This window comes from Acinonyx jubatus, chromosome C1 (genome assembly GCF_027475565.1).
Source record: "Acinonyx jubatus isolate Ajub_Pintada_27869175 chromosome C1, VMU_Ajub_asm_v1.0, whole genome shotgun sequence".
In the NCBI taxonomy this organism is placed as follows: domain Eukaryota; kingdom Metazoa; phylum Chordata; class Mammalia; order Carnivora; family Felidae; genus Acinonyx; species Acinonyx jubatus.
The window spans coordinates 52813594-52836238 of NC_069381.1; the positions used below are offsets into that span (position 1 = coordinate 52813594).

Genomic DNA, 22645 nt, shown 5'->3' on the forward strand with positions numbered 1-22645 from the left:
TAAAACAGGAAGATCAAAGATAAAAGATCAAAGCTTTTTATACAAAAGTACAGAATAAGGGTAACAACACTAACATTTACTGAGGGTTAAGTGTCAGGCATCAGGCTGACACGCTCTACATTTATTATCTTTTCATCCTAACACTTAATGACGTAATTAATATTTTTGCCATTTTACAGGTGAAGAAACTGTGGCCTCCCGAGATTTAGTCTGATTCAGGGCTACTCAGTAAAAGGCAGAGTTGAGATTCAAACCAAGATAGAGCTACTGAGGAGGTGAAAGAATGAGAGCTGAAAGAACAAAAATGGACCATACACTTTTGGACAACAGGGAAGAAAACCATACTGCCTCCCAATATCACTTACTATAATAATAATGAGAGTTCTAATAATATGTGGCATTCTGTATTCATGTACTTTTAAAATTAATAAATGTTTGCAACATTCCCCTGAGTCAGTTATAAAAGAGCTCCCTCATTCTCTACAGACTGGGCTTAGAAACTGCTGCCCCACACTGCCTGGCCCTGAGCCCAGAGCTACAGCAGACTCAGTGGCTGCGTCTGCCTGTGGGCTCAGGCTCTCTCCTCGTCTCCTTTAGCAGCAGCCCCTTGATCTCTCATTAACTGCAGCCCAACAATTCTGTACAAATATGATGGTAAGAAACTGGGTCAACAGAAGAAACGCTATAAAAACCAAACCTTAAGGGAAAGGAGAAAAAGCACAACACCTTAAAAAAATACTTTAGAAGCATCAATTTACATCTAGCTGTTTTGCTAATTACAAATACTTTTAAAGCTAATGTCTAAAGATGCTTCCTTTTATACTTTGCTATCTAGTCAAAATAACTTTAAAATATTAATATAAGGGCATGAACCTCATAATCTATACAGCTCAGCCAATTTTATTCCCTGTAGCACCAACCTCTCCCCTTTTATTGGAACTCTGGTGTTTAAAGCATTGGAAACAGAAAGATATATATCAGAAAGAAAAAGGGGTTTCTAGACAAGCTGTTATCACAAACTAGGTAGGTAACTCTTGTAATGTCCATACTATCCCAACAGAGTTGTCCTGAGGGCTAAAGATGATATAAATCAAGCATGGATCACATGGTCTGCCATCATAGTTAATCATAAGTTGATTTAAAAAAAAAAAAACACAGTTTTATTGAGATGTAATTTACATATCATAAAGTCTACCCATTTTAAGTGTACAATTAATGAATTTTAGTATATTTACATTGATACAATTGCTGCCACAACCCCAGTGGATTAGATCTTTAAGTTTCCATAATTTAACTTTACTTGTCATTTAAAAGTAGGTAGACAAAAACTGTCACTGACCCCAAGGTTTAAAGGAGCTTCATTTTGTTACTCATTTTGGTTTCTCACCTTCTATTTGGCAACAGGCTAACTCAAGAAAGACAGGCTCACTTGAAAAAAAAAAAAAGAAAAAGAAAAAGACCATGTTGTTCACAGCCTCACTGCCCTTTTTACAACCTGGCAGTCTGACCAAGCCACAAAGTGACACTCGAGTTCTCACTTCAAGTCAGCATCACAAAGGGGAAGCAGGTTACAGCGGCCAAAGGATGGATTCCACCCTTCCGAAGAAGTTTTGAACAGCCTTTCAGATCTTGAGAGATGCCCCTTATTGAATAGCTTGCAACTTTGTGCCAGATGTTTTTACTCATTTAGTGCTGATAGTATTCCAATTTTCCAGATTGTAGGGGAAATAAAAACTACGCCTCCACAGAAGGCAAGCCTCATTCCTTGGGACCCCAAGCTCATTAGTGACAGAGCAGGAATAAGTCACTTTACCATGAAGACAGTGAAAAGTGACACCCTGAGAATTCAAACCACTGGCCCAAGGTGAAACGCACGTGAGCGGCAGAGGCAGGCCAGAGCCCACGCGTGCCCACACGGAGCAGAGCTGCGAGGCTCAGGGACACCACACACGACCGGGCCAGCGGGCAGCAGCCCGTACTCACAGCATTCCTGCGCCGCCCTGATGCACAGCTCCTCTGCCGTGTACTCCCCGCTGCCCAGCCGGAGTGGCTCCCTATCGGACAGATAGAAGAGCACTTCCACCCCTGGTTCGGGGGCCTCCAGATTCACCTCCGTCTTCTTGGAGCTCCTCATTTTAGCACAGAAAGCCATGGCATTGCAGTCCTCTTTTATATTTAGATACTGTAGTGGAAGGAAAGAGAGACCACGTGGTCATTCTATGTGCTAGAAGGTCAAGTGGCAAAAGAGAATGCTGGGAAGGTAAGTAAGCATAAATACCTCTCAAGCAGGTAATTTCCTACTGCCCCTTCCCTCTCTGAAAATCAAATGCATCCGAACTTACGAGAGGTCAAACTATCCATTATAGTTATGAGGATAATCAATTATACACTCTAATTCATTATGACCAGACCATATTCTCAAAAATCAGAATAATTTTAGACATGGCCTAGATTTATTTTCTCTATCTGCACACAAGTTGTAGTTGAAAAATGTGGCTCGTTCTGGAAGCGCTCACGTTAATGTTACTCATGCTGCCACCTCTACTGGAATCATCTCACTTCTGAGCCCACCTAGGGCACAAATCACATTGTCTTTTAACTTTGTCTATCTCCCACTAAACTGCAAGCTCAGGGAGGGCATGAACCACGTCTTATCTATCTTCCTGCCTCCAGAGCCTAGCCCAGGGCTGGCTCTCAGATAGTACACATCAAGTGACCACCAATTCATGTTCATGAGCCATATGGAAGGGTCTCGAAAATTACTGAACGGGGCCAAGTCCTCATCACTCCACTGGCAGGCAGGCAGATGGGCAGCACTGTGTGGCAGCAGAATGAGGGCTGGAAGCCTTGCTCTGAAGAGGCCAGAACGTGCTGGTGAGAAACTTGCAAAAGTCCTTCACCTGAGCCTCTAAAGGCAGGGCAACTAGGATCAAAGAGCCAGCCCCAGCAACTTAGCTTAGACAAGGCCAGGAAGGAAAAGGAACATCTTTCTTCCCCTCACTCCAACACCAGTGGCCTACAAACTAATTTCCCTGACCCCAGGTTCCTAATTTCCTACTGCCTGCCAAGCCAACCTTCGCTTAGCCCTCAAAGTAGTATCTCTGTAACACCTATCAGGTCCTCCAAAAGCCCCCATTAGTCTATAAGAGCAGTCTCAAACTCCTCACAGAGGTCCTCCATCAGCTGGCAGATAGCCTCTCAGCCTCATCTTCCATCACTCCTAGCCTCTTACTTCATGCCTGAAACCTACAAAGTTGCCATTGTTCTGGTTACTCCTACTGCACCCCCCCCCCCCCCCGCCCCAACCCATTCTGCTTTTCTCACCTTCCTGCCTTTGGTCATACTCATTTCTCTATCAGGAATACCTTCCCACCTCATCTTTTCCATGAAAAACTGTAATTTTCTTTAGAACTCGGCTTGGACATCACCTCCTCCAGGAAATGCCAATGACTTCCATCCCATCCCCTAAGTTAGATGCCCTCTCCCAAACTCACCTCGCTGCACTAACCACACTGGATTATGACCATCTTATTCATGTGTCTGTCTTTCTCTCTCTCAGTGGTTTATGCTGGGAGTTCCTTAAGGGTAAGGACTGTGTCATTCATCTTTTTCCCCAGTACCTAGCACAGAGCCTTACATTTAAAGGGTGCTTGCAGAATGGCCCAAGGAAGCTCCTCAAAACAAGTCACATAGTTCTCTTCACCAGACTCATGAGCTCGTTTATTAGCCGCCCTGGTAAAGGTGAGATACTTACAGGAGAGACATGAACCAGATACGCCTCAATGCTACAAACTAAGAGGCACTCAATTTTACTTGTTTCATCTCCAAAATAAATCTGAAAACCAGAAGCTTTCAGGAATCAGGCTGAAAGACTAAGTTCATAACTTACCTTAAGGGTTCAGATCAACTGTCAAGCAAGAAAGTTTTTTTAAGTTTGTTTCTATATTTTGAGAGAGAGAGTGAGTAGGGGAGGGGGAGAAGGAGAGAAAATCTCTTTGTGCTATCAGTGCAGAGCCTGATGTGGGGCTCGAACTCACAAACCACGAGATCATAATCTGAGCTGAAATTAAGAGTTGAATGCTTAACTGACTGAACCACCCAGGCTCCCTGAGCAAGGAAAGGTTTAAAACCCAACACTGAGCATCCAACTCCACCCTACAACGAGAAACAGAAACGGAAAACAAACAAGCTGCAGTCTGCTTTATAATGTAAGTTACACCTTTGTCCTTGAGGCCCTATACAGGCATGGCATGGGAAGAATTGAGAGATGGTGTTACATGCTTTCACTCTAAGGAAATAATCAGGCAAGTATACGTGATTATATACGTATACAGTGTGGCACCATTTATAATAGGAAAAAAATACAAGTGACAATAGAAGGCTAACAAAATAAGAAATATCAACACAAAAGAATACTATGCAGCTGTTAAAAAGATGACATAAAGCTATGTGAATCAACACTGAAAAATATATATGACATATTACAAAGTGAAAAAAGGCATAATATGTATATCATGACCCTTTTGATCATGCCTATATGCACAATCTGGAAAAACATGTGATAAACTGCTAAAGTGGTGAATATCCAGGAAGGACTATAAGGGAGCTTTATCTTTTACTCTGGACTTCCTATACTTTTATACTCTTGAGATTTATTTTTAAACCAGCACATTCAACATTTGGAAATGAAAAAAAAAAATTAAAATACCAATACTGAAAAATGAAAGGATAGAAGTACAGGTTATCCTTACAAGTTCAAGATCAGTTTCATTATTCTTTTTAAAAGCTATTTTCCTTTTGGTCCTTTTTTAAAGATATGCAAAGGTACATACCTGCATTTATTCGGCTGTCCAATGTCCTCCAAAAGCAGACTGGATTTTCTTCTCTACTTTCCAAAGTCCGTTCAGAGCTGGGATAGAGACAAGGATAAATAAATAAATCAGCTGCAGATGTAATTGCATCAGAGAATAAGAGGACATTCTTATTAAGGAAGCAGCCCAAACCATAAGTGGACAGGAAAAAGCATTTGGGAGGAAGAAGGGAAAAAAATTGATGAGGACACTGAGAGGACAGAGAGGCATCGTAGGGTATGAATATCAAGGAAGATATTATTTTTACCACTTCAACAGAGGAAGCCAGGGACTTTTGCTTCCTGGCATAGAGTGCCCGGTCCAATGCAAATGAAGACCATGCGCCTTTTCCGTCAACAACCTCTCCCCTGAGGCCATGAACAATAGTTCAGGACCCCCAAACTTATGCACTTTTATTTCCCATTTCCATTTCCTTTAGAATTACCCTCCTCCCAACCCGGTCTGCCCTTGGCCTCATTTAATGGTGATACATCATATGACATGGTGAAAGGGGGAGCGCCGAGAAATAAATCCAGTGAAAAATGCTTTTAGTTCACCAAATGTTTTTTGAGCCATTCTTATTTGAAAACTTAGGTAGCAAAAAAGCCTCCTTCCAACTCCCTGACCTCACTTCAAACTTATACTACATAAGAAAGCCAGTTTGATTCTCTAGAATTAAAGCACTGATCCTATCATCTTCATCACCAACCACCACCAACCGCCCAACACACACAGTGTTCTGCATTGTTTAAACAACTTTCCGGGTGCCTCTCACAAATTCTTTTTAATAGTAGAATCTAATTATTTTTGCAAATCAGGAGCAACCACCCTTAGTGGTGTGAAAGTGGTTTCCAAGTTAATATGGATCACTGTCTGTTTTCTGTTGGTCATTTAATACACTTTATCAGAATTCTACTTTCCCAAGCATTACACGGCAGAAGTAGAAAGGGAGTGGGGTGACGGAAATGAGGCTACAGGCTAGCATTCCCACAGGATCTTACAATCGAAGGGGGGGATGGCACAAATGAAAACATACACGCAATCTAAAACCAAAAGAGTGTGGGGGGCCTGGGTGGCTCAGTCGGTTGAGCATCTGACTTCGGCTCAGGTCATGATCTCACAGTCTGTGAGGCCAAGCCCCACATCAGGCTCTGTGCTGACAGCTCAGAGCCTGGAGCCTCTTTCAGATTCTGCGTCTCCTTCTCTCTCTGCCCCCATCCCCCCTCCACTCTCTGTCTGTCTCTGTCTGTCTCTCTCTCTCAAAAATAAACAAACATTAAAAAAAATTCTTAAACCAGAAGAGTGTGTCACAATGTCACCTTCGGGAAGCCAGGCAGAGGATATAAGTATGAATTTTGATATGACAACTTTGACTTGGCTATTCTTTTTTTTTTTAATTTTTTTTTAATGTTTATTTATTTTTGAGACAGAGAGAGACACAGCATGAACGGGGGAGGGGCAGAGAGAGAGGGAGACACAGAATCAGAAGCAGGCTCCAGGATCTGAGCCATCAGCCCAGAGCCCGACGTGGGGCTCAAACTCACGGACCGCGAGATCGTGACCTGAGCCGAAGTCGGACGCTTAACCAACTGAGCCACCCAGGCGCCCCTTGACTTGGCTATTCTGACATGGACAACTTTATCAAGATTCAAAGAACAAACCATTATACTTTCAGCTTTTAAAAATCTAACGTAATCCATTGTTTTAATTATGAGAATAGATACCCCACCCCACATCAAAACAGCAATCTGAAATTAGCTACATGCTATAATGCCTTGCTTTGGCTCAGGAGCAGAGTTTCAAATGTCACATTTAGGAGATTCATTATTTTTGAGCAGTTCTTCATGCCTGAAACTGACCTACAGCAGGAGGCCACAATAAAGAACTGGAGCAATATGGCCCCTGTTCACATGGAGCTTACAGTCTGTAGTGGAATCAAACAAAGATGCACATAAAGAGGTAATTATAAAGAGCTTAAAATGCCATGGAGGAAAAAGAGAGAGGTAAAATAAAAGGAATATCATCTAGCATGGGACTCAAGAGGGAATTAATATTGAGCTGAGATGTAACGGATATCTAGGGAGGTGGAGAGAAGGCAGTCTGGGTAAAGGACTTGCATATGCAAAGGCCTGGTAGAGGGAAGGAGCTAGTCTCATCTCTCCAGCTTCATAAATGGGGAAATCCCTCCAATATTCCTTTATACCTGGGCAAAGAACAGCCCCAATTGGTTCATCAGCAGTATTTGCTAATAGCATGTCTGGGGCCTACCTGAGATTTCCTGGAAGCATGCCATTATATGCTGCTGCCAAGGATGAATGAAAACCGATGGGCCCAGATGAGCCCTATGCTCTGGAGAATTAAGAAGCCTGCCCCAAAAGGAACATACTTTGAGCCTTTCAGATCAGGAAGAGACCTGTAGGTTCCAACAGACCCAATTTAACAAAGACTACAGCATAAAACCTTTCAGAATTCACAAAGGATTTTTAAGTGTACCATCAGATCACCTACTACTTGCATTCAGGAGTCACAGGGTTGCTCGGAGCCTCATGTAAGATTTGAGGGTCAGCCTAAAATTACTAACATTTTTCTAGGATTGGATTCTATGAAAACCTATAATAAAACAGAGTTTGGTTTTTCCAGTGTTCCTTCCCTATTGCAAGCCATACTATACTGAAGTCATAATACACCTAATTTTCAAACTGACCTCCCATATTATTGGATAGGACAATAAAATGGTATTGTGATGCTTAGCATAGAGATCAAACTCACAGGGAAAACAGAATCAGCAACAGAACTGCTAGACCATATGTATTTACTATGATATTTTTATATGCTGATTCAATAACAACAGAATCTCAAAAAACTGACATCCTAATGATAAAAATGTAAAAACACCCATAAAGCACTTAAAAGACATGACAGGCACCGTCCTAAGCACTTAAATCTAGGATTGCTGATCCACTTTGTATGAAATGACATCTGTTCTCATTCAGGATGAGAAGAGTCTTTTGTTGGTACAGAGTCTGTGTAAAGGCTTCATTCAGGTAGCATTTCTTTCCATATAAACCAAACAAAATGCTATTTATTTATTTAATTCAAGTTAGTTTATGGTGTAGTCTTGGCTTCAGGAATAGAGCCCAGTGATTCATCTCTTACATATGCTCATCCCGAAAAGTGCCTTCCTTAATGCCCATCATCCATCTAGCCAACACCACTCCCCACCCTTACCCCCCCTTTCAGCATCCCTCAGCTTGTTCTCTATTTATTTTAAGAACAGATAGGAAAAGAGCAAGATCAAGTTTATAAATACTACAGATAATTCCAGGCAATCAATTCAAGTTTTTCGTTACAAATACAAAAAGAAAATCTTAAATGCTCGAAACCTGACCGGTAAGAATTGCGCAACACCCTTTCAAAAGAATATGATTCACTGGGTTCCATTCCCAATGCAAATGAACACAAAGAAGCTCAGAAAATGGGAAGAATAAAAGTGAATAATCAAAAGCTCTTTGAGGACAGCACTGAATTCTTCCATACTAATTTACTTACAAAATTTCAAGTTTTTGAATAAAAAAAAAAAACTGCCTCTCTTTCTATGGTTAGAGGATTGCTTCTGTGGCTCGATCTTGTTAGATGCTACTTTACATTAAAAAAAGGGAGGGGAGACACTTTGTAGAATCTCACAGTTCTTTAGTTTATAAAAGTCTGATCCAAGTATAGCTGATGCTTCCTGAATGAGGAAAATGTAACAAAACAAGAGACAACTTGCGAGTCTGAACAGGGCCTAGCTGCAATAGAGGCATATCATAACTATTTTCCAAGATGCAAACTCCTAGAAATCTATGTCTGAAGATGCTGAAATCCTCTTAAATTGTCAAGGACACCCTTTAAAGTACAAGTATCTGTATAAGGGAAGAATATACAATTAAACTTTGAATAGTGAAGAGACATAAAAATAGACCATGTTAAAATTCACAAGTATGATCAGAATATGACTGCTTCTGGCCAAAGGCCACTGCCAGATTTACATGATAAAAATAGACTGGATGATAGTTAAAATCAATGACAAGAGTCAGAATACAACACTTTGGGTAGGTAGCTGGTTATTTTTACTAAAGAAACCATCACTCACACACACACACACACACACAGGGTTACTTTATGTCCATCTTAAAGGAATCAAAGCTTTTGATTTCTGAAGTAGAAAATAAAAAATGTTGATAAGTTAAAGCATGAACCTAGAAAAACTGAGAAGAAAAATACGTAATTTAGAAGTATTTCCTGAAATTAGCTGCTTAAGAAACTTTAAGACTAAAGTTTCTAGACCTTAAACTATTTCAGCAGGCACCTGCCTTAAGTTCGGCAATGAAACCTAACATCACAATACAAGCTCCAGGAGGGCAAGGATCATTGTCCCATAAGCGCTGATCACCAGCACATATTAGGTGCTATTAGTTAAATACAGTTGAATCTTGAACAGCACAAGGGTCAGGGGTCTAAACTCCCGTGCCATCAAAAATTAGTGTATAACTTTTGACTCCATCCAAATTACCAATAACACAAATAGTTAACACATATTTTCCACATTATACATATTATATACTGTATTTCTATAATAAAGTAAACTAAAGAAAAGAAAATGTTATCAAGAAAATCGTAAGGGAGAGCAAATACATTTACAGCACTAGACTTTTTGTTAAAAAAAGGAAGTGTATAAGTGGATCCATGCAATTCAAGCTCCTGTCGTTCAAGGGTCAACTGCAGTTGTTACATGAAATGAAGGTAACAAAGTAACAACATTACTGAATCCATACACAACTAGCAAGTGTGATCCTGAACAAATCATTTTAACTAACTCTGAGCCTAGTTTCCTCATCCGCTAACCTTAGAGGAAACATCCCGCCTAACGAATCAGAAAAATTTTTGAAAAAGTCTTCATCAGGGGCGCCTGGGTGGCTCAGTCGGTTGAGCGTCCGACTTCAGCTCAGGGCACGATATCGCGATCCGTGAGTTCGAGCCCCACGTCGGGCTCTGGGCTGATGGCTCAGAGCCTGGAGCCTGCGTCTGATTCTGTGTCTCCCCCTCTCTCTGCCCCTCCCCCGTTTACGCTCTGTCTCTCTCTGTCTCAAAAATAAATAAACGTTAAAAAAAAAATTAAAAAAAAAAAGAAAAAGTCTTCATCAAGCTCCTATAACACCTTTTTCAAGTGCAGTTGTTGATGTGAAAGTGCTCAGAAAGGTGTTAAGTGGTAAAACAATGCAAATGCAATGTAGGCTTTATGGCAAAGGACTCAAGTGAGTTGTGAGCTTGCGAGAAGGACAACAGAATAAATAGGCATTCTGAACAAAAGCCTTATCAGTAATCAAGTTCCATTTCACAAATCTAGCAGAGCAGTTAGGAGAGTGAGCTGGATCATCCCTACCTGAGTCCAAATCCTGCCTTCCCCACCTACTAGCTATTGTAACCTTAGGCAAGCTACTTAACATCCCTAAACCTCAATGTTCTCAGTTATGGCGGGAGGCAGGGAATGGCATGTGTCTCATAGAGCTGTTAAGGGTTATATAAGTTAATGCATATAAACTCTGCCTCAGGCAGAGTTTAGCAGGCAGCAAGCATTCATATTTTGGCCATAATTCCTGCTAAACTGATTACATATTGATGGAACACAGTTCCAGCCGAGGAGAGGGAACTCCAACATACACTGAGCCTCTGCAACAACTCCTGCATCAATGAATGGCACTTGCACTTAATTCTCATAAAAAGCAGGAGAGGTTTGAGGCCAGTCAGTGGGAGTGCCGGAAGTCAAACACAGGACTCCTGATTCCAAGGACCCTGCTCTTTCCACGGGGCGGCAGGGGGAATGACGGAGCCTGCTTTAAAATGCCCCCTATCACCAACACCATGGTCTTCTCTGGCTTTTCAGTATTTCTCACAGCTTAACATCCACCTGGGAGACTGAACTCATTCTAGGGCTTTCCCTCCAGAGACTGAAGAAATGGTCACTGAAAAAACCAGCCAAGTGCTCAGGCCTTGCTGCACCGAAGCCCACAGCTAAACACTGCTCCAGCACCACTACCTCAGGTATGGAGAGGAAAGTTCTGGTGGCTGCTGACTAGGGCCCCGCTCACACATGCACAGAACCTCCTTGAGGCCTAAGACACACACAGAGGCAGGGAGAGCATCTCTGCTTCCCTTCCAGAGTTCCCCACTAGGAACTCTGCACACACACACACAAGAACTTTGGAAGGGACTTGTATTGGGTGCACCCGGTACCCCTGCCTTGCCGAGACCCAGAACAACTGTCTGATGAAAGCATCACAAGATACTGTGCAGAGCTGATGGATTCCAGCCAAAAAGACGACAATATAAATACAAAACCTGCTATTTTTTCCTGTCAGCAAGTCAGAATGATGGCTTTTCTATATGCCATTCCTGCCACACAGAATAACTCACTTCTAACTATAGCATTTCCAGGAATACCCCAGAACCGTAAGTGCTGCTTCATTTACAATAAACTTCCAGGGATGATCAAACAATCAATGCCAACTCAATGGGTCAGGGCTCTCTGCACTGCTCCCAACGAGCCTGCTTTCCCTGAGAGACAATTTCTGATCAAAGTAAATACAGTACTTGGCCTAATTAACGTCAATAAGTATTTTCCTAAAAGCCACACAGTATCAAGATGCTTTGCTACTCTTTCTTCTTTTTCCACTAATACATCTATAATGTTATTAGAGAACACAGAATCTCGGGGTCAGGACTACGGTGGCAGAAGTGGACACTCCAAACATGGTGGGAAGAATGGCTTGTCTTCACCTTACGTGCTGTTCAACCACTCATTCCTAAAATACATATTAAGCACTTGTACCATCGCAATAAAACCTTGCATTTATATGGTACTTTATATCTTAAAATGGCTTTCACATCTATAACCGCATTTGAAGCTCACAGCCCCTTTCGCAAATAAGAAGATTCAGCTTCAGACGTTCCCACGTTCGAGAAGCCAGTGCGTGGCCAGACGGGGCTCACACTCATTTCTCGGCCTCCAGCTTCACTGCCCTTTCTCACTGTGCCACATTTCCTTGGTCAAGGCATGGGGCTTTGATGGAATCTAAAGAAGTACTAGGATTAAAATCTAAGCTCACCAAAACCTTGGTCTGTTAATAGCTGGCAAGAGAAAAAGACACCCGGGGACCTCAAGAAAGCAGACGTGGAGGGGATGCTGAGACACACACAGTAGGAACAAGAGGAGTCAAGAAGAGAGGGCTGTGAGGTAATCAGGGAGAGTGGAATCTGTTCCCAGCCTTGAGGAAGACAGAAGATTTTCAAAGATAGAAAGGAAGTATGCAGTTCTTCTGGAAAAGGACCAGGAGCAAGGCAAATCATGAGGGCGGGTGTGTAAGAAGGAATATGCAGACCGGGAGGGGCAGATAGGAAGGAGGTAGACAGCGTGGAAAGATGGAGGAGGGTCCGTTTGAGGACAGTCTGTGTGCCAGCTTCCTCCCTCGGGCAACAAGAGAAACCCCCCAGAGAAGGAGGCCCTAGTTCCAGCCTAGTTCTGCCAGAACCTGCCTGGTCTTAAGCCTCTAAAGCTTTCTGAGCTCAAATAGTGTGTAATAAAAAAAAAATATTAGATGACCTCTACGGTTCCTTAAAGAACAGAATGTTTGAAAGCATATTACGCCACACCCTAACACAGCTAATTTTTCATTGATTTGTATTTCCAAGATGACATGCTTCAACAACCTTTTGTTGATGATGGCATCTGACAAAGCTTGCAGGAAACCATAATTTAATGGAGTACACAGGAAACAAGAGTGAATCCCCCCACCCCTCGCTAATTTTTACTAATTTATTTGTGTGTCACTGTGTGTTAACCTACCCCCCCCCCCCCCCGTTATGTACTAAGCTCTTTCAGGGCAAAAAACCATCTAACATTTTCTCCTGTAATTCTTTAACCACTCAGCATTCTTGGATGCAAACAACAGAAACCAGTTATGCTTACCTTAGGATAAAAATGAATTAAGAGAAAGATAAAAATGAATTAAGAGCACAGAGAAGTCTGATAAGGACACCATTCTAGGACAGCTACCACTGTTCATCAGACATTAGCACAATTGGACTCCTAGCTCTGCTGCTCTCTTGAATGACCTTAAGCTGCTCCTCCGTGTCTGTACCATCCCCTCCAGATTCAACGTCCTGGAACACAGGGATCCAAGAGGTGAACTCAAGCTGCCCCTATGTGTCCGTACTGTCCCCTCCAGATTCAATATCCTGGGACACAGGGACCCAAGAGGTGAACCAAGTTCATCCAGTCATGTGTCTGCATTTCCTTCAACTTCGACAGCAACAACAGATGATCACTCTAGAAACAAAGAGAGTTCAGATGCTAGACAATCCCCCAAACAGCAAGTGTCCACTCCAGTCTATACTCCCAGTGAACTCAGCTAGGGGAAGTCAGGGGAGAAAAATAAAAAGAAATCTCAAGAAAAATGGTCCCATACACCTCTCCCCAACCAAGAAACTAGAACCAATTTTTATGTTTAGTTTTGAAATAGTCTGCCAACCAAGTCTGAAATGGCAGGCAGAGCTCCTCAGTGGACCATATTTGTACAATGAGTAGTGTACTTTGTCCTCATCAAGGCAGCAGACTTGATCACTAGGTCAACACTGCAGAGCCCTAAGCCACCTCTCATTCAACTCCCTGGTATGCCCCAGTTCAGTTGAGTATCTAGAAGGGGTATACCTCACTATCTGATATCCTAGGAACCTGTGCCAACAGCCATGCTTTCCAACATCTTTCCAAACCTTTTTGACCATGATGCATAGTAAAAAATATATTTTACAGTATATGTGTGTGTATGTGTGTGTGTGACAAAAAATTAGTTTCACAGAAGGATACCTTACTGTATGCAATTCATTCTATTTTCTATTCTATGCTATTTTCTTCATTTAATACATTTTTAAATGCTAAACAAGACCCTCAAAATAAATTTCACAGTCCACTAATGAATAACAAACCAGTCTGAAAAACACTTGTTTAAAGGACTCAACAGGATTACCAATAAGAAAATTAAATAATAAAATTAATAATAATTAAGAATAATAATAATAATAAGCTGTGAGATCATGACCTGAGCTGAAGTCAGACGCTTCACCAACTGAGCCACCCAGGTGCTCCATAAAATGTATTTTATATTCACTGCTTATATTCAATGTGTATACCTTCCTTCCCTAGCTGACATTAAAACACTGAAATGTATTTCTCTGAAATTCCTCTGACTACCAGAAGATCACTCCTCTTTTCCCACAGTGTGCAGCCTATGAAGTTTCAACCCAGACAGCTACACTGAGATCCACTGTGCAATCCACTCAGAGTCTTCCTTTCACAATAGTTTCTTCTCCCAGGAAGTTCTTCAGTCGGGTTACCTTCTAAATCTCCACAATGATGCCGGAGATTGAGAAGACACAGAAACTAAACCCACAGAGCACAGAAGACCCATGCTTTCAATTCTGCCAATAACCACTCTTCTTAAAACCCATGATTTATTCATAAACTCATAACTTATTCCCACAGTCCCCAGTTTCTAACTTCACAATCACAGTAAAGTGATGACTTGCAGGAGCCTAAGGAATTCAAAATCCATTGTTTACTGTGCAAAATTTTTCAATGTATTTCATGTTGATAACATTGTGGATGGACAGAAGAATTCAGTGTATGGCCACCAATGGGAATTTCTGGGGAGGGGGAGCTAGGCAGGTTTTGCAGGTTTAGATGATAGATGGTACATTCCATGGATTAGGTTAGGACTCCTTTGTATCAACTTTAATTATAGTTTTCTACCAACAAACTGAAAAAGGTAAACAGATACAGCTCTCTTTCCTCAAGATAAATGCTCACTTCATACTTGGCACCTAAGAAGGCAGAACCTCGGTGAAGCACTTTTTTGCACTCTTGTCCCAAATACATCCACAGCATGATTCTAAACCCATAATTCTTTTATCAAAAAGCCCTTGCCTAACAGACAACAATTGAATTTAACCAAACTGTTATCCATCTCACTGCAAATTCAGTGGAATGCCTGGTCTTCATTCATTACATTTAATTTTCCTGCAGGAAAGGTGGAGGAGTAGTACATACTCCAGCTATGGAGCTTCTTTTGTCCCTCCTTTCAAGAGAATAAACATGTAGAAAGACAGGAGGGTAAGATAATACACTAAGACTACTGTAAATATTATGGTAGGATGCTGACAACTAATTAAACTAGAAAAATGTAAACGTTAACAACTAGGAGGAGTAACTCACTCCTAGACATCATTCATTAAGTTATTATAAACAAGCAAAATTCATCATGAAAAGCCTATGAACCACAGCTCTGTGGGACACAAAGAATGCAAGAAAAGATGCATCATCAAAGAAGAGCTAGCAACCCAAGACTGTGACAAGGAAATAACACATGATTGATTGCCAAACACAAGACACACCCAACCAAGGCAAAAGAGGATGTTCAGCGAAGGTGTGAGGTGGGAGCTGGTGTAGTTAGTCCAATCCGGAGGAGGGGGGGGGAGGGGGAGGGGGGGGGAGGAGGGGGGAGGAAGAAGAAGGAAGAAGGAAGAAGGAAGAAGGAAGAAGGAAGAAGGAAGAAGGAAGAAGGAAGAAGGAAGAAGGAAGAAGGAAGAAGGAAGAAGGAAGAAGGAAGAAGGAAGAAGGAAGAAGGAAGAAGGAAGAAAGAAGAAAGAAGAAAGAAGAAAGAAGAAAGAAGGAAGAAGGAAGAAGGAAGAAGAAAGAAGAAAGAAGAAGACCTGAGTCAGAACATTGGCCCTGCCACTTAGAAGCTTGGTTCAGGTCACTTTTTAACTTTCTGTGATTGTTTCCTCATTTGTAAATAAGGATAATAGTAATTATTTCTCAGGATTGTTTTAAACTCTGTGAAAAATAATATATATAGGCCTAGTAGAACAGCTGGCCCACAGTAGTCATGTAATAGTATGACCATTATGGCAGAGGTGGGATTTGAATTGGGCCTTTAGGGATGGGGAAGCTGCCAACAGGAAGAGAATGGAAGCTGACTAAAGGAAACACTCCAAATAACAGAAACAAGAAGAAACAGCAGCAGAAGGAAAGGGGGAGTCCCCCTTTGGAGGGTAAAGAGAAGGTCTGTGTAAACCAAAAAGAAATGAGGAAAGAGAGAAAGCTGAGGTCAATTTACAGTGGACCACAAATGCCAACTAAAGTCTGGACTTTCCTCTGAGGAGACACTGCCCATGAATCTCCAGACTCAGATGAATTCCTCTGAAGCAAGAAAGTCCCCTGGTACATGAATGTGTGTTCTGTCGGGAGTGGGGTCTCAGACAGAAGGAGTGATGAAAAAAGGCATGGGGACACCTGAAGGTCACTGTGGAAAATAATATTGTTTTAAAATACTTTTATTATTATTTATTTTTTAGATAGAAAGTGCACACAAGCAGGGGAGGGGGCAGAGAGAGAGAGAAAGAGAGAGAGAGAGAATATCCCAAGCAGGCTCCATGCTGTCAACACAGAGCCCAACATGGGGCTCGAACCCACAAACCATAAGATCATGACCCGAGTTGAAATCAAGAGTCGGACACTTACCCGACTGAGCCACCCAGGAGCCCCTAAAATACTTTGAATGAATCAACTAGTCTTTCATGGATAGACAGGCACTGGACACTGAGGTTCTCCATCCGTCTTCCCCCAGTGTGAACATCCAGGACCACAAAAACTGACAAAATAGCCCCAAATATTGCTGCTGGTAAGAGCTAGTTTGAATATTCATTTGGGAGATCCATACTTTAACCTCACCTTACTAAACGCGCGCGCGCACACACACACACACTTTAAAAAATAAAATGAGAAGCTAGAGGGTTTCTTCTGCGAATTACACTGTGAATGAGTCAGAAAAAACTTTCCCATTGCTTGTGTCCTCACAGTTTAAGAGCCTGGCTGGGACATTTACTAACAGCACTGGGGGAATCAACATTCTGCTGTGGTGATTCACCCTCCTCTGCGAGTACAGTCCGAGGGAGGAGTTCACAGGGCTACCCTCGGGAGTCACTCTGAATTATTTTTGTAACATCTTGTCCTTGGATAAAAGGAAACAGTCAGAAATAGGAGGTGGGGAGGTCATCTATTACTCAGTGGAGTTGTTTACACAGCCCTGTTTCCCTATTATCCAGAATTCAGTGTTTTGGATAAATGAAAGACATAAGGTACCCATGTTTCCAGAGAGCTAGATATAGAATTCACAAAAATCATGTCGTATGGAAATTTATCTGCCTTTGATACTTCCCAGGCCTTAGGATTATGATTTTGACCAATTTTCATTTCACAAAACCATGCAGGGTGGAATAGGGCGGGAGATAATCCAGTTAGTGGAATTTGCACAAACAAGGTCCCTTGTACTATCATCCATTTAAACAGATAATCTTCAGAAGCTTGCATGAATGTTTTATCAGCTCACAGAACTCTCTGATGTGTGTCCAGCTAGGTGTTCCCTGAACGTTGCTGATCTTGGCCAAAAGAACTGTGTGTGTCCATGCACTATGACATCTGTACACATAGCTAATAAATAGCAGAGCTATAGCACAGACAAAGTCCTCAGATGCCACATGTCATGAATTGTACATTGCATGAAAATAAATATTACACTTTCTCCAAATGAATGCAAAAAAGCAAAGCCGGCCTAACTGTTCATAATCATTAAGTAATCAAAGTCAATACAAAATCAATACACACACAAACGATAAATACAATTATATACTTTTTATAGCTTACAAAGCATCTTCAATACGTGGTTTCCATTAATCCTCATAATAATTTTAAGTATCGTTCCTCTTATTTTTACTCATAAGCAAACTAAGGCCTAAAGATACTAAGTGACTCATGAAAGGTCTAAAGAAAAAATGACAAATGATCATGGTGAAAAGGTCACATTTCACCAATACTCAAAATAAAATAACAGGATGCCATTTTTTAATCCATCTGATCAGTAAAGGTTATGTAGTTTTTAAATGTAGATTCAAGCCTGAATTAAGTAGAGGTATAAATTACTGTCATGTTCAAACTATAAAAGTTATTTAGACTCATGTTAATAAAAATACATATTCAGTATACAGACCGATATACTGAAAAGCAAGAGTTCTTCTCCCTACTCCTCAGAGATAACCACTATTCTGCTTTTGGTGCAACCTTCCTTGAGGACAATTTGGCCCCACGTGTCAACTTGTATTTAAAAATCCTTGTGTTTGGATTCAGCAACCCTGCAATACAGTAATAAAAAAAAGCAGGTTACAAAGTAGCACGTAGAGGATGCCCCAGCTATGTTGCACAGACACATGCATATAATCCTAGAAAAAGAAAAAAAATGCAGAATGGGAAGGACACAGTAAGAAAAATTACCTGTGTTAACAGTGATTATTTTAGGTGCTTGTGGATTAGGGATTAGTTCGTCCTGCAAGCCTTTTCAGATTTTCCAAGTGTTCTCTGATAACTATGTGTTACTACTCTAATGGGGGGGGGGGGGAGTAATTCCCCCAGGTTACACAGGGAGTTTAGGTTCAGACTGGGATTCAGGAGAGCTGATTCCTATTCCACTATTTAAGTCTTCATGTCAATATGTCATTCTGCCTGCTGTAATCTTATTTATTTGTTTCTTTTTGCCTGCTGTAATTTTAAAACACTTCAGGAGTTACTAACGACTAAAAGCAATTAAGAGATGTGACAAGGCAAAATGCAATTATTTGCTATGAGTGATAGAGATACTAAGTATTATGACTTCAGAGGAGGAAGAGACCATCCTAACGCAGAATGATTTCACAGGCTTTCTAAGCCAGAGATCTGGACAGGTAAAGAGAAGGAAGCTCCATTCAAGGTGAAGATAAAAGTGTGATCACAGGCAGCAGGCAGAATATCAGCAGGCCTGCTTCGGGGACAGGCAGCAGGAGACTTGCACATATTCATGCAGAGAGGCAGGAGACAAGACGGTGGAGGTAGGCGGGGTTTAGACCGAGATGGATGGGACAACAGTGTGGTGTACAGAGGACACTGGGAGTCACAGACAGCTCACATGTCCAACTGGTAAGCCCCAATCACTGTAACTGCTTTGTCTTCCTCCACTTCTCCCCATCATTCTGATTTCTTTCTCAAATTAGGGCAACAGTCTCCTGAAAAGTTCTCATCTTCCTTCTCATTTCCTCTATTCCTGTCTCCACAATGCAGCCAGTCAGATTTCTAAACTACAAATCTAAAATGCTTTCTTCTTCCTACTCTCTTAGGAAAGATGGACTTCAAGGCTACTTGTGATCTAACCTTTCGTGGCTTAACACCGTTTGTACCTGGACTCCAAATGTGCTGAGTTATGCAGGCAGCTTCCCTGACATGATCCATCTGCCAAGTCTAGGCATCACAGCATCCTGTGCTTACTTTTACAGCAGGCTTTATGGATCCTGCTTTGAAATTATCTACAGAACTGTGTCTTCTCCACTGTCCTTGAGCTCCCTGAGAGCAGGGACTGTAGCTGCTATCAAGCTATATGTAGCATCAAACAACAATGCTTAGGGTACAGCAGTCAATAATTGCTTGTGGAAGGAATGCTTAAACACTTCCTTTTTCAGGATGCCTTCCCTGACCATCCCCACTTCCCTCCAGAAGTACTCACCCAGTCTATGTGAACACAGTATACCAGTTTGCATTTAAACTTTGTTTTATTTATTTAAGTAACCTTTACACCCAACATGATGCTCGAAACCCATGACCCCAACATCAAGAGTCACAGGCTATTCCAACTAAGCCAGCTAGCCATCCCTACCACTTTGCATTTAAAAAATGTTTATAAAATAATATAAAATAAAATAAAATAAAATAAAATAAAAAATGTTTATAACATTAAATGTGAAGTTATATGCCTAACTGAATTGTGAAAAACAATTAAGCTTTGTATTCTTATATCTTCCCCCCACCACGGTACCCATGAAGGAGCCCACAGCTAATTCTTCTTTCTCATAAGGAAAAACATACTCTGAGATTTCTCAGTGTGCTGGAAGTTGCTTAAGATGGAAATAATATAATCAAATGTAGTATATCAAATCAATTCAATTAGGCCAGCAAGTGAAAAAACACAAGTTCATAGTAGGTATGAACCAAATGTTGATTTCTGTTATAGAAGAATTAGTGATAAACTGTGAAACGAAACTACAAAGTTTTAAAATATTCTCTTACTTATATTGCCCTGTGAAAGCATTTAAATATTTTTATTTATTGTTTTAAAGTGTACAATTCAAAGGTTTTTAGTATATTCATGAAGTTTTACAACCATCCCTAATACCTAATTCTAGACCATTTTCATCACCCCCCAAAACAACCCCATTCCCATTAGTGGCTACTCTCCACTCTCCCTATCATGTCCTCTGGCAATCATTAATCTGTCTATTCTGAACATTTCATATAAATGAAATCACACAATACGTGATTCAATACTGTCTTACTTCACCTAACATATTTTCTTTTCTTTTTTTTAATTTTTAACGTTTATTTATTTGAGAGAGAGAGAGAGAGAGAGACAGAGAGAGTGCGCGCGCACGCGCGCACGAGTAGGGGAGGGGGAGGAGCAGAGAGAAAAGGAGACAGAATCAGAAGTAGGCTCCAGGCTCCGAGCTGTCAGCACAGAGCCCAACACAGGGCTCAAACCCACGAGCTGCGAGATCATGACCTGAGCCGAAGTCGGGCGCTTAACCGACTGAGCCACCCAGGTGCCCCACACCTAACATGTTTTCAAGGTTCATCCATGTTGTATCATGTACTAATACTTCATTCGTTTTTATGGCTGAATAATATTGCACTATGTGAAGGCATTTAAAAATTACAAATCACTCTAGAGAAATAAAAAAAAAAAGTAAAGATGTTCCTTGATCTTAAAAATCAACACAGAAAGTGAAAATAGTATTAAGATACATTCTCTACTGCAGTTTTCTCATTTAATCATAGCAACAACCTTGTGAGGGAGGTCAGGGAGCCTTCATTTCTTCAGGTGAGTGAGGAAACTGAGGCTCATAGAGACTACATGATTTGCCAAATGTCAGTGTAGCCAGTAAATGGCAAAATCAGAATAGCCAATATGTTTTACCGTCTTGGCACTTTCATCAGTAAAATCAGTCCTACTATTTTTGCCACAGAAAAACTGACCAGCATTTCCCTGTTCACTGGCTGATAAAAGCTAAGAACAAAGTTTCAGCTCCTCACTCATTCATTTAGTTTCTCAACTATTGGAAAAACTCCTATGCACTATGCCCTGTACGAGGATCTAGGGATAAAACATGAACACTGGGGGTGGGGGACAAAGTGCCTTTATTCACAGACTGGTTGCTGTTTTGTGTCATATCATGTTAAGAGAGACTTCAGAACATTGAAATGATAATGAGGAGAAAAGGATTAAAAGGATGAAGGTTAAGGTGTGAGAGGGGAAAAGGATGATCTACTGACCAAGGGTCAAAGATGGGAAGAGATGGGCAACAGATCCCCCAGGGAAGAGGGGGTGGCAGAAACTGCTACTTGTATGCCCCTATCCTTTCTCCCTTTCTTCAATAATTCTCAGCTGTGCACATGGGTACTAACAAAGAAGACTAAACCTGATGACCTCTCTTTACCGCAGGATGAAACCATGTAAGTTCTGGCCAACGGGGTATGAACAAAGTGCTGTGTAGAAGCTTCTTCCCAAAAGGCGAGCATATGAATTTTGCACCTTTTTCTTAACCCTTTCTGGAAACGTGCACATCTTCTGAACCTAAATAAGGTTCAGAGCTTCTAATATGAATGGGATAATGAAAGAGACCAAGACTGAATGGGAAGATAGGAAGTGGTTAAGGATACAAAATTTAAAATCACACACCTGGTCCTAATTCTGGCTCTTCACTCAGGGTATGTCAATTTAGACGTGTTCCTAAATCTCTGAGCCCCAATTCCTTTATTTATAAAATAGGCCCAATAAATGGTGCTGGGAAAACCAGACAGCCACATGTAAAAAGAATGAAACTGGACCACACTTACACCACACACAAAAAACAACTCAAAGTGGATTAAATACTTGAACAGAAGACCTGAAACCATAAAACTCCTAGAAAGAAACAAAGGCAGTAAGCTCTGTGACATCAGTCTTGGAGATGATTTTTTAAAATCTGACACCAAAAGCAAAGGCAACAAAAGCAAAAATAAACAAGTGGGACTACATCAAACTAAATGGCTTGGACAGCAATGGAAACCAACAAAATGAAAAGGCAATTTACTGAATAGAAAATATTTGCGAATTGTGTATCTAATAAGAGATTAATATCCAAAATATACAAAGAACTCATACAACTCAATAGCGAAAAGCAAAGCAAAACAAAACAAAACAACAAAAAACCCAAAATCCAAACAATCCAATTACAAAGTGGGCGGAGGATCTGAATAGACATTTTCCCAAACAAGACATACAGATGGTCAAACGGTATGAAAAGGTACTAAATATCACTAATCAGAGAAATGCAAATCAAAACCACAATGGGATATCACTTCACACCTGTTAGGATGGCAATTATCAAAGAGATGAGAAATCTGTGTTGATGAGGATGTGGAGAAAAAGGAATCCTTGTACACTGTTGATGGGAATGTAAAGTGGTGCAGCCACTATGGAAGACAGTATGAAGGTTCCTTGAAAAATTAAAAATAAAACTACCATACGATCCAGCAATTCTGCTTCTGGGTTCTTTTATTAAAAATTTTTAAATGTTTATTTATTTAT

The 22645-nt window shown here is 41.0% G+C and overlaps 1 protein-coding gene across 1 annotated transcript in view; it reads right to left on the reverse strand.

Annotated features, from left to right (window-relative positions):
* JAK1 (Janus kinase 1) overlaps positions 1-22645 on the reverse strand; it is a 127632-nt gene that overhangs the window by 44731 nt on the left and 60256 nt on the right. The window contains exons 2-3 of the mRNA XM_027058982.2: positions 4833-4909; positions 1984-2182 (exon numbers count right to left, since the gene is read on the reverse strand). Of these exons, the coding sequence (XP_026914783.1) occupies positions 1984-2182; positions 4833-4838 (205 nt within the window). The 5' untranslated portion in view covers positions 4839-4909. The remainder of the gene's footprint in view (positions 1-1983; positions 2183-4832; positions 4910-22645) is intronic.